This window comes from Ptiloglossa arizonensis, chromosome 1 (assembly GCF_051014685.1).
Source record: "Ptiloglossa arizonensis isolate GNS036 chromosome 1, iyPtiAriz1_principal, whole genome shotgun sequence".
In the NCBI taxonomy this organism is placed as follows: Eukaryota; Metazoa; Arthropoda; class Insecta; order Hymenoptera; family Colletidae; genus Ptiloglossa; species Ptiloglossa arizonensis.
In genome coordinates, this window is record NC_135048.1 from 19,304,391 (window position 1) to 19,317,720 (window position 13,330).

The 13,330-nt window shown below is 33.9% G+C and overlaps 1 protein-coding gene across 3 annotated transcripts; it reads left to right on the forward strand.

Annotated features, from left to right (window-relative positions):
* Positions 1 to 198: 198 nt before the first annotated feature.
* Positions 199 to 13,001, forward strand: Bugz (Bub3 interacting GLEBS and Zinc finger domain protein). 3 transcript variants are annotated; one of them, XR_012991409.1, is made up of 7 exons: positions 199 to 362; positions 1,079 to 1,205; positions 1,290 to 1,654; positions 1,831 to 2,164; positions 2,239 to 2,617; positions 6,324 to 6,625; positions 12,283 to 13,001. XR_012991409.1 is itself a non-coding variant. In XM_076306766.1 (7 exons), exons 1-6 carry the CDS (start codon positions 322 to 324, stop codon positions 3,999 to 4,001), a joined length of 1,344 nt encoding a protein of 447 aa, XP_076162881.1. In that variant the 5' UTR covers positions 199 to 321; the 3' UTR covers positions 4,002 to 4,030; positions 6,324 to 6,461. The 3 variants fall into 3 exon arrangements, 2 of the variants coding, with proteins under 2 accessions (XP_076162881.1, XP_076162758.1); XM_076306766.1 differs by lacking the exon at positions 12,283 to 13,001 and adding an exon at positions 3,904 to 4,030 and having other exon boundaries at positions 6,324 to 6,461; XM_076306643.1 differs by having other exon boundaries at positions 6,324 to 13,001.
* Positions 13,002 to 13,330: the final 329 nt, after the last annotated feature.

Genomic DNA, 13,330 nt, shown 5'->3' on the forward strand with positions numbered 1-13,330 from the left:
TTTTTGGTACAGCAATTTAGTGACAAATTTTGATTCGTCCATAAATAAAATATAAATAATAATATTGTTTCTTTTTTATTATGCTTACATTAATATGGCAGTCTAAAACCAGGTAAAAGAAGCTGGTGACTTTTGCGTGATACTATTGGCTACAGCTCCTTCCGTCAAACACGGAAAAGATGCAGTCACCATTTTGCATTATTGGTTTTTACGTGTGTATGCAGTGCAGCTAGTTTGCCATTTCAATTCTCATTACGTATCATAAAGCGTTAATTAGCATATTTTTGCTAATCTCGAATTGTTAAAAGCCGACAGAAAAGAATGGGACGTAAGAAGAAGAAGCAGTCGAGGCCCTGGTGCTGGTATCCTTTTCCAAAACATCCTTCGTTAAGGGATACTTTACGTAACTGTATTTTTAGAACATAAATCACGGTCATGATTTCTTTTGCCTTTACAGAGATGAGATTAAAAATATCTCAACATCGTATTGACTTTTGTATTGTACCTATTGCTATACTTTGTTTTTTTATCCAAAAATTGTTACCATATCGTAAAATATTCTTTTCAAACGCGTTAAATGTGTGTGACGGGTTAAAGTGGCCGATTCTTTGGGAAATCGATATTTCGTTAGCAACTATATACTAATACTTCCACTGTTATAAAAGGATTTGTTTCTAAAGTGAAATACTTTATTCCAACTGTGTTGATATAGTACATGTTACTATAAATGTTGTAAAAGCTTTTTGAGAACAGCTATTAATTACTTAGTAAAGAATAAAGAATTGAAATTATTATTGATACTAGTATATTTACGTCTATTTAACCTATTAAATGTATAATGAAATCATATTTCTTCAATGTTCTCAATCTTTTTCGTTTATACTCAAGAATTAATTTAGTCAGAGATTGGTATATTTTATATAATATATTTTTAGAATTTTAATTTATAATTTTTTAACTATTTAACCTGAATTATTTCCTCTTCTTTTGTTAAGTATATAATATATATTTATTAATATGTATCTATGTAGATAATATATAACTTATATTTTTATATTTCCTTAATACATTTATTAAGGTATTGTAATCGAGAATTCGAAGATGAGAAGATTCTCATTCAGCATCAAAAAGCAAAACATTTCAAATGTCACATTTGTCACAAAAAACTTTATACGGGACCAGGCCTTAGTATACATTGTATGCAGGTAATGTTAATAGATTTTTATTCAAGTATTTTGCAAGTTTAGAAACAGGTGTGGGCAAGAACATAATTGTTTTAATTTTATTAGGTACATAAAGAAGCAATAGATAAGGTACCTAATTCTTTGCCAAATCGTAGCAATATTGAAATAGAAATTTATGGTATGGAAGGTATACCACCAAATGATGCAAAAGAACATGAAAGGCAAAGGAATGGAGGCAGACCTGGTTCGCCAAGCTCTGGTGAAGATGAACCTGTTCGAAAAAAGGCAAAGCCAGAGGGTTTGTTGGGTTCTGCACCAGGTGCAATGCCTACAGGTTCAAACATGATGCCAGGTGTAATGCAAGGTATGGCAGCTCATCCGGGTATGCCACCAATGGGACAGTTCCCACCACCCATGCACCATATGATGGGACCTATGGGTCCTGTAGGTCCACCTTTCATGGGACCTGGGTATGTATAATTTTTTCTTTTAAAAGCAGACAGCGTGAAAGAAGAGTAACTTTTGTGATATTAATTTAATGCAAGTTAGGTAAATACAATTTTTTAAAGTTCTCGAAGATATAATTACTATATAAAAGAAGAAAAGATATACTAGAGTAAAGTAATGAATTTTGTTCTTCTTGTAGTATGATGCCTGGAATGCCAGGTATGCCTCCAGGTATACAACCACCAGTGTCAGGTGCATCTATTCCACCGGCTCGACCATTATTTCCAAGTGCTGCAGCTGTTTCAACAGCTGCTTCTACAGCTGTAACTTCTCCTCTGGGCACAGACTTTAAACCAATTACGTCAGTAGCTGGTGGTTCTATAGGACCTATTAAGCCAACATTCCCTGCTTACAGTAATGCTGATAGTAATACCACCAGTAGTAATAATATTGGAAGTGATCAAAAAGTAAATCTTATAGCAACTACTAGTGCTGCTATTAAAATTATTCATCCACCAGAGGATCTTAGTTTAGTGAGTTGATCAATTATTATTTATATGTTTCTGCCGATCTCAAAAAGTAAAGAAACAAAAATTATATACTGTAGGAGGAAATTAGAGCAAGACTTCCAAAATATCAACGGCGGCAAACTGAAGAAACTCGAAATGTACAGGCTGATGCTACTCAGCAAGCTGCAGTTTTACAGCAGCAGCAGCAACAACAACAACAACAAGCTGCAGCTGCTAATGCAGCTGCTGCATTTCAGGATCAACAACAAAGACAACAAGCTGCATTAAATGCTCTTCAACAACAACAAAGATTTCAGAGACCCCCACAGGCAGTTATGGTTCCTGCATCTGCTGCAATGCCTGTTAGTTCTGTTGCTCTGATGGCACCGCTTATGCGGCCTACTATGACCCTTGCTGCACCTGCTCTGATTCATGGAGGTAACATGATGCGTCCGCCCCCCATGGGCCTGCCACCAGGTAAGTGTCTATGATTTTATATGCTCACTCTATTCCAATGAGAGCATTCCCTCAGTATCCATTAATCAACGTAAATATCTAAATTATTTGAAATTTTTTTTTATATGTCCTTGCCAGTATTTTAATTTGAAACTATCGAGGATGATTCAAATAGATGTATAATTTACTTTGTTAATGAAGTGTAAAATTATTTGAAACAAATTTTTTGTCAAATTTTGGTCTAATACCTTCTCGATGGTTTTATATTTATTTTTTGCTTTGATGGCAATATAACGATCACGTTTAAAGTCTTTTGCTTCAGACACATATACGTATGTATGTACATTTACAATTTTAGAATCAAATGCTAAAATTAGATAATATATTGTATATTTCATGCAATATATGCAGTATATTTGATTCATAAATTGTGATGGTAAATGATCTTTACTTAGGCATTAAAATAAATATGTTGGTCCTAATGTAAAGAGACTTGATAGTTTCCTTGTTAGAGAGATAACTTCGGACAAAAATAAGTTTACCCAAAAATTTGAAGATTATATAATCCATTTACTACAAATAGTTTTATCATTGTGTCAAAAATGTTTTTCATCTGACATATGCAGTATAATATACCTTTGCACTTCATCTATCACTAAGCAGCCCTTGCCCATTCCTAACAACAATTTAGACTTGCCCGATGGCTAGGACTATGTTATATATGAATGAGAGTAACAGAGGATAGAGTTTTGGGGGGGGATATGTTTTAATAAGGCACACAAAAAATATTTAAATTTCAAGAGGGTAAAAGAGAAAAAGGGGAAGAAAGAAGTATGACTGTACAAATACTAGCACGCTCAGGATTCACCTGTATGCGAGAATTGATGACTGTGTGTCTTGTACGTTTATGCTTTAACGGTGCGTTTGCAGGGTGCCCAGTCACTCCTTGGTGAGTGTCAAACGAACCCAGTCTGGTTACTAAAACCGTGTTTTATACAAGCGCAACAAGGTTGGTCCTTAGCAATTAGCATGTGGTGACATGGCCTATATATACATATATATAGCTATATATGTATAAATATATATGCGCGCGCGCGCGTGTGTATGCATGTATGTGTATATGTATATGTATATATATATGTATGTATATAGATATATATATATGCACATCCACATACACACATCGTTATATTTATTATTATTCTTATTAATTATTAATTACTATTATTATTATTATCATCATTATCACATTAATACACCTATATATATATATATTTCTGTATATTTATATTATTGTCACTGGGCAGGTGGGTCGAGCGGCCAACGATATTGCATCTGTTCTGATTCCTTCAACGCCGGACAGCCACACTTTGATTTTGGACACATCACGACTCTTTGGACGTGAAATGCCTCTTCTTGAAACTAGAGTACTCGGTATCAGAAGCACGATTACGCTAGATTTATATTTTTATAAACGCGATATGTATAATATGTCTGCTTTTCAATTGTAATAGAGAAATTCGCAAAAAAAATATATATATATATATATGATATAGATATACATATATATATGTATATAGATATATATTGTATATGTATATATATGTATGTTTGTATAGATACATGCATGCATATATATTCATAGATGTTTTTCTCTGAATTGATAAAAGCTCAACTGCGAAATTAATTCGACTTTCGGCCGCTCGGCTGGTTCATCGTATATATATAATTTTTTTCTTTTCTGTTCTATTAGCTTCTTTATTCACTATCTCCACTTAATCATATTCTTCTTACAACTCACTTGCCATTACCTTTCCATCCGTCTTACTATCCTATCTCTTCATATTACTTATATAGCTTGAAATCCTGGTGTTGTGATATAGTAGTGAAGAAATCGCTTTTTGGGCACGGTACTGACAGTCGTTCGAAGTTGTCATTCTACAAATGAAAAACTGATGCATAATTTCAATGATAATTCAATTATCCCTTCCTTCTGTATATTCAGAAAGGAGATTTTTACTTCCACTAATTTTTCTTACCACTGAGTACAGAATATGGGATAGCTAGTCATGTATGTTCATAAAAGTGTTAAACTTCTCATAAATACATCTGATAGTAATATTTCATGAAAAACTGTTTTTAAAGATGTATGTATATTGCTTAAAGTATTTATGTATAAAACAAAAAGAGGGAAGGGATTCTTTTTGTTACCACTGTTGTTATTGCGATATTGTAATTGAAAAAAAACTTACAACGAGAACGAACGTAATGTATCTCCCTCACACCATAGCCTAGCTTTTGTGTCACACAAACGATTGTAGACAAGTCGTGTCAGTTCACAGTAAATAAGCGATTTCACTTTACCCAGTATATTTATAATTCATACATACATCTAATTGCAGTTTATTGCATACTATATGATAGACGTGACTAATTTAATATTGATGAATGAGGGGATCACCATTATGATCAGAATTTTACTCTGTGCTATATTGTGCGTTATTAATTACCGTTGCCAGTTAGAACTGTACGTATAAACAAATGGTTTCAGAATAGGTTTAGACTATTTATTTTAGATAGTATCAAAGTATTTAGTAATACTGCACACAGGATCGAAATAATCAAAGAAAGGAATATTCGTATTACAAGCTGATGTTATAACTTAATTTGCTTTTGTTCGTGGAAGCGCTTTTGGAGCAGTGTCTTGGAAGATCGGTTGGCAGCCGAGCGATTTGCTCAAACGATGAGAAGACAAATATCTAATGGGTCTCTTTCTTTCTTTGTATGGTGTGAGGTTTTGTGTGGTATCACATTTTGTCCGTTTGTTGTGACTTGTATTGCATATGCGGCACATTGCATGCTGAGCTCAATTCCTCGTATAGTTTGGCAATTTGCATTGATAAAGTTGCTAGATAGACATAGGTGGGCTGCTAATGATAAACCCTTGCGGGAATATATTGTCCTAGAAAATTCGAGTCTGTTTCATTTCATTATTTTACAAAAGAGCTCATCATCGAAGGAGATATGAGAAGTGCTCGAATACTTGGATCAATTTCACTATGAAAATGTTTTCCCTTTCTCTTTTTGTTTCTTTTTTTTATTCATCAATAGACATTTTACAATATTTTAAAAGTCTGATACTAATTAAAATAATATGATCAATAAATGGGCAAGGAGATTATTAATTACACTCTGATTTTTTTGAAAGGAAAACAAATTTTGTTGTGAATTTTATTTGAGGAAATGCCATCGGTCGGCTGTCAGACAACTTCCCGTTCAGAAGAGTAAAGATTCTCTGGATGAGTTCGGAATATATTGGAAGAAATGGCATCCGTGTTTAGTAATTAGAGTTGATATTTAATTTTGTGTGACAGGAACATTGCATTGGCAAATTATTCATTTTAGTAGCATTTTACATTGGAACGTTTCTTTTAAAATTCCGTAACTTTTCTACTGAACGATGCGCGATCTCCAAAAAGAAAGCTACAAAATTCTTATTAAGAAGAAACAGAAGACAGAGGGCATAAAGAGGAGAGCAATGTATGCACTCAAAATACATATACACAGAGTTTTGTTTGTTATGTTTAATGATTACTTTCGGGACGTAAGTATATATAAAAACTATTTTTACAGATTGTTCAGAAAAGTAATATAAGAGATTAAAGGAATGATCGGGAAACAAAAATTTGTTCGGTTATGTTTATTCACGATGCATTGTCCTTTGCAGGGATGATAGGAGCATTACCGCCAGGCGCAATGCATCCGGCATTCGCAGCCCCAATGGGTTTTCCTGGTGCACCGATGTTGGCTCCGATGATGCACCCACGCTTCAGATGATCACCTCCCACGGACGGGCCCACCCCGCCACTGCACTTCGTGCTTTGGGCCCGCCCCTAAATTTTATTAGGGTTCGGACCTGATTGAGAAGAAGAAAGAAGCACGCGTAAAACATGTTCGCTCGCGTGGACACACTTCGTTGATCGGCCGCGGCTGCACTTGACGCATCCTCTCCCACGAAGTTTACACGAAGTTAGCAAAATCTTTGTTTTTTTAATTATATATGATTGCAAAACACATCACGTCAGTGCCTGAGAGGGTTTACCAGGTGCAGTGGAAACGGTCGGCTATACCTCTTCGATTTCGCTGTTAGTAAAAACAAAATAAACAATTCGTAAACAATTATGGTCACACAAAATCAGAGCAATGACGTAATTTCATTTTAAAGGGGCTTGAACCATCGGTTGAGCAACCAAGTCACATTCGCTGACATGAATTTTATTCGCCCGAATGATGTAGCTAGGATTTGATCCTTTGGATTAACTTTTATTGATCTTTGTTGTTATATTATCATCCAAGTACCTTGTATTGAAATTATAGTTTTATAAAAGATAATGTTGACTGATATTGTTGATGACTGTATGAACACATAAGTTTTCATAAGGAAACTCGTAAGCTGTTAATACAGGCATATTGTTACAAAGTCATATGTGGACAATTCTACGTTGCTTGATGTGATACGAATAATGAAGTCAGTTCTGGAAGGTGTGAACATTTAGATGATAAAGTCCAAATCGAATGAACTTCTATGCAACCCTGCGTTGTCCTTTTATTTTAGGGTAGACCGTTTCCACGCGCTGTTTCTCAGCCTCTGCACCAGTGTTCTCTTGGAGAGACGCGATCGCGGAAAGGTGGCGCTTCACACTGCAGCTATTATAGAAACGGAATTTATTTTCACTTACAAGGGAACATCCCGGGGTGTTAATAGTCGATTTTTGCGAAACTCTTGTAGATAGATAATTCTTACAATTCTTACACGTATTTATTTATTTTTTTTCGACAATTGTCTATATTGAGAAATCTATTTGGCAATATTTTGGAAACTATTTAGGTCTAGACAAAAATTTAAATACGGTAATTGTGTATATTTCAACAATGAATTCAACTGGCTAAACGAATTTCAGCAGATTCTGTTTTAAATAAAACATTAAATATTGATAAATTTGTATCAATTCATGTACAATATTGATCGATTTCTAGCAAATTTGGACGTGTGATTTACAGATTACAATACAGAATTTCGATAGTTTAGAATTTTTATTTCTTGCATTGTAATGTGTAATTTAATTTTTGACCAGGTATGATCAAAAAAGTTATAAAGTTTTATTATGTTTCCAATTACATTGTGTTCTTCGACGTTACGTTTATAAAAATATTTTCATAAGAATTGCAAAAGTTTCGTTAAAATCGGCGATTAACACTACGGATGTTCTTTTATTAATTCTTTGAATTTACTTTTTCTCTGTTAGAAAATTATTTTAATTTTAATTAATTATCTAAAGGTTTCTTACATTTGTCCATTTTCTTAATTTCGATATACTCCTGTGAAATATCATTCGTACTGTTTCATTCTCTTGATTAAGAAAGTATTCAAATTTATGTTGCAGTGTGAACATTCTGTCGCCTCAGGTTAGTTTGTCACAACTTTTATTTTGCTAACGTTTCAGATCGAGTCGATTTGCTTTTGCGCGGTAATTCACATCATCGCACCCATAAGCGGTGTTTCATCGATGAAAATTTAGACGATATTTTGTTTTATAATAAACAGTCTACAGTAATTCTTCGTTTGAAGATCAAGAATTGTGTCATTCTATTTTTTTTTTAACCACGAGTTTTTGGCTAATCTTTCTTTAAAGTTCGGTAGAACATTTTTTCTCACAATTGGTCAAATTCTAAGGGAGGACTCAAAGGGGGCAATGAATAGGATGTAATACTGAAAATAATCGAGATATATTTTTGCAGAAAGGTTTTCAGAAATAACTCAAAAAAATTATAATTAAAAGTAGTCCACAGAAGGTCCGGTTTAGATTCATTTTTACTTTAAAAAGTTTTTGCAAATCGATTAATATTATTCTCGTAACGATATCACTCAAAGTATACAAAAAAGTTTTAATTCGCATTAGTGTTAATGCATTGATACGTATTCGACGTTGCTTTGAAATCTCGGTCGTTCGTTTGCTGTTGCTCTGAGTGATTTATGAAAACCTTTTAACTGTGTAATTAAAAATACTCGGAATTTGATCGTATTCGGATTAATTTTCATTGGAAAAATTTATCCTATTTAGCGATATTACTTCGTGAAGATATAATAAGAAATATTAAAGCTTCTTGGTTGTAGTAACGGCTAGTCATCGCTTTGAAGTTCAACGAATGGGGTTTTTAATTTTGCAGTCGACGTATCGTTTGAGCCAAAGAAACGTTGTTAGGAATGATTCAGTTTTTGCAATCTCGTGATAAAGTACTATCTTTAAGCAAGGAATTACTGTATTAAAATTTTTGTAATAGATGATATGGTGTTTGTATAGTGGATGGAACAAATATAGCGAGGTCATAAAAACTGAAAGAAGCAAAGGTGAATTCAGGAATGAATCAGGACTGATAGTTTTTGGATGTTTGAAGGTCCAAGTTTTTCAAAACGGGCAGGTATTGTAGGAAACAAACACTATCACTGTACAGTGTTACCACATAATTTTTTAAGGAAAAATTTTTATTTTAGAATGTTTGAAAACAAAAAAAAAACAGTTCCATAACAGAAAGTAAAAGCGATCTTAACTTGGATACATTAAATATGGCTCTGTAGTCAACAGACTATTTTTTCAGTACGGAAAACATTTGTTTATTGGAACCAACCAAGAACCACTTAACAAACTACTCGAGTGTGCCTGAAGTATGTCGCCATATTTGTTTCACCCACTATACATGTGCATACATGGGCAGAAGGAATATAGTGTGAACTTTTTGAGGCACATTTGAGTGGTTTATAAGGTAGTAATCTTTGTGGTTGTAAATGTGAAACGTGTTTTCGGTAATTTGTGAAAGGCTCACCAAGAATTGCAATGCCTGTCACTTTTGATCTGCCCAAACACTTAATATGCTAGTTTTCCAAAAGTGTAAACGATTGTTTCTGATTTTTTTACTTTTGGTATTCAAGTAAAATACCAGTTTCAAGCTTCGCTGCTTTTATGAGTTCACTATATCTCTTCTACCCGCTATAAATAGAATAATTCTGGCAATTGGAATAGATTATAATCCTTTTCTAAATGAAAGTACAAACAAATGGTAGAAGAAAATATTCTGAAGTTAAACAAAGTCTAACTTCCTATGACTTTATGTTACTACATATACAGAGTGATAACAAAATATATGACTTCTTTAAAATAATTGTTTTATTTAAAGAATTTGTTTTAATTTGTTCTTTAAAAGCATTCACTAAAATGGACGGACATGAATGTTCATCCTTCAAATAAGTCTGTAGAAAAAAGTAAATACAGATACAGATTAGATTGTTTGCATCGCAATTTAGTTTTTAATTTCTAGACATAAAATATAAATATATCAAGTACTCATTTTTTACTTATTTTACTTAAATACGGGTAAAAATACAGCTGCACTTAACAAGTTGTTTATTAAAAAAATCTATATTCCTTTTCATTGTTTCAACATCAATTACCATTAAACTATTTAGAAATATTCTACATAATACATATCTACTAATCTTCATTTCACGTGAATACAGTATAAAAATTCTAAAATATTTGTAAATAATAGAAATCAATTCCAGCATTTTAGATATCGAGAAAAAAAATGTAACGTCAGTAAGTAATTTTGTAAAATTAATTTACCGTACTTGATACAACAAAAAATGCAAAGATAATATGGTAAGCATGTAGGGTTACCAGCAATGCAATGGGCATTACTAAATTAAAAGAAAGTGCAATCATTTTTTGCAAGTACGATGTTTCTTTCGCAGAGAAAGTAAAGACATAGGAAGTTAGATGTTATTTTTTTCTTACGTACGAAGAACAAAAACGTGTGGCATATAATAAAGGTACAATAATACTAACAAGGGGAGAATTCAGAATGTCCGACTCATACACTGACGTGCATTTGCAGGGTAGTTGCACATAGGTCTCTGTTGGCGCGTGTAAACTGTTAGATGCAGACATTAGATATTTTTCTAAATATGTATAAGCAATTAAAGTAATGTACGATGTATACTGTGAATATAGATATAGACAATATAAAATCTTCGAAGTCGTAACTTTTGTGGTAAAATCATGTGATTAATATATTCGAGGTCGATGGATCAAATCAAATTCATCGAATGTTTATAGGATATAATATATCTAAATATATAATGTAATATAATATAATTATATATATATATATATATATATTTCTCTTTTTCAATTAGTTTTATTTACTACAACGACAGAAATGTGTACAATGTTAGATGTTAGTCATCATTCACATATTGAAAGCATAAAACCACTCGACATTAGGTATACATACTGAGTGCTTATTTGTTCACATTTTTTATTTCAAACGATTTTTAGGTTGACAATAAAAAGATACTTTTCAGGGTGAACTCAGTTTCACAGCACACCAAGCGTATTGTAGTCATATAAAATGAAACCAATTAAGAAGTATTGTATTTACCTCGACTATATTAACCGCACGCTTATATCACCTACACGACGACAACTTCGATGACAGATATTTATATACACAGTATATGTATATTGCAAATTATATATAATTTTAATCACTTTTATTTGTAAAATTATCGAGTGTCCGCACCTAATCTTTTACATATAGCAACAGGAAGAACCACTCTGCAAAAGTACATCTAAACGAGAATTCGACAACTCTAACGCTTCCCTTGTAATAAGTAGTCTATACCGTGTAATTTGACATAAAAAAAATACTTGTCCACGGTACCGCAAGTTTGTGCATCGAACCGTGTATTACAGTTTGCGACAGTGTAGATAAGTTTCTTTGAATGATCTTATTCTTCGAATTGTAAACGGAAAAGAGACTCGACGAAAGTTATAAGCCGTGACAATGTTTCTTTCTACCATTTTATCTTCGATTGGAAGAAAGATATAACCAATTCCATTTGCTAAAGTTAATTAAACATTAATGAGTTTTTATGATGTTAATCGTGGAAAGTAGTTGTCAATGATTGCAATTTGTTGACTGCAAAGCAGAAGTAACCGATTCGATCCGAGAAAGCCCTCTTCCTTTGCAAGGAACATGTTGGCGACGCATGAGTGAGTGGTAAGTACGGAGGGTGCTCACAAAAACCGACACCAGCTCTCTCTACACTCGACTCACGCCATTTTCTTTACTTTGTCCTATATCAGATCACTGGTGTTCCGACCGTGGAGTATAAACCTATTTTAATAATTTTAATTATCGCAGGATTCAATTTGGAGTGTGTAACGGGCATTCGTTGTTCATTCTGGCATATTCTAAACTGTCCCGAAATTTTAAATATCGAACTCTACGGTCGGACGAAATTCTACTCGATCCTCTAAAAAAAACTTCTCATCCCTCCTTTTTGTCTCTTCCACTATTACTCCATCATTTTCTTTTCTATCGTTCTACTATTTCCTCAGGGTGTCTACTGACAGCAATACAATGAAAATTTATCGTAAAAATCATTTACGTCAGTGCAATGCGGTTTCAGTAATTATAATATGCGTGAAATTATAAGACAAGACGAGAAAAGAAACAAAGATATTTGTAGTGACACTATCTCGTAGGTTGACGTTTGATCGAACACATTTGTTTACGGGGATTTCAATTGCCAAGGCTCGAACTTTTCATACGTTTCATGCTTTCAGACGAATGGAAGTCGGCATGCAACTGTATTGCGAAAGTGTGGCGAAGACGGTGCAAAAGGAGGCTGGAAACTATAGTCACGAGACTTTTGATGCTCGGTGTATTGTTGACGGGAAAAAAGAAAAGAAAAGAAAAGAAAAGAAAAAAAAAGAACAAAAAGAAAGAAAATTGAGATTGTACAGTAACAGTAACAGATCTAATTTGACCGTTTGATATTGAGAACACGAGTACGTGGTGAATCTTTCTCTGCGCGAATGTTTACCTCAGTAGGCACCCTGTTTGTCTATTCTTTCACTCGATTTCTACCAGTACTTCGAGAAAAAATATGAAACAGCATACCGCGCCGTACAACACGTGTACGTACCTAAAAAAACTACGCATCGTTATGAATATACTTCATTTTCAGGGGTTGTCTTTCCGAATCGTGTCTTTCCGCCGTGATCCGTCGTTTTTTGTCCGAGATCAATGGCGATACGTGCGTGCGTTTATTTATTAGGCCGATGGAATTTCAGTAGGAAAAACGCAACCGTCGGAGGCGTTTCTCGAGACCCGAGATTGCTAAAGCATGGCTAAACATTGTTTCCCGACCGCGCTTTTCTTTCATTCTGAGATTCGGCAGGACAATCTGATGGCAGAATTGGACATGTAGAAGTTCTGTTATTTATTGAGTGTCACATTATCAACTTGTTTCGAATAAAGACGTTCTGTGGAAAGCTCGAAAGATTGGGCATAGTCTGTCGTTCTGGGAAATCTTTCGTTCAAGAGTTTTACGTTGTTGGAAAAAAAAAAAAAAAACTTACGTATCCCTTCGTGCCGTATGCCGCGCATTGATCGTTGGTCGTAACGTTTACGTTCGAGTATCAATTAACGATACATTGTATTATCTAGATTCTAGCTCGTTTGTCAATTTTAACGGGAAAGAGATTGTATGTTGATGGATTTTCTCCCAGAATGGCGGGCGACAGCCACATATTGTTTCAACCAATCACAGCTGTGACCGCTGTTGGACCTTATCGGTCCCTTGCCTGAAGGCAGGCGATTGTTTGGACC

What these genes read in the sequence shown, in the direction of transcription:
- Bugz (XM_076306643.1), top strand. Translation starts at nt 322, where the DNA reads ATGGGACGTAAGAAGAAGAAGCAGTCGAGGCCCTGGTGCTG. An exon ending in TTAGTATACATTGTATGCAG is followed by an intron (nt 1,206 to 1,289) that starts GTAATGTTAATA and finishes TAATTTTATTAG; the next exon opens with GTACATAAAGAAGCAATAGA. An exon ending in CACCAGAGGATCTTAGTTTA is followed by an intron (nt 2,165 to 2,238) that starts GTGAGTTGATCA and finishes TATATACTGTAG; the next exon opens with GAGGAAATTAGAGCAAGACT.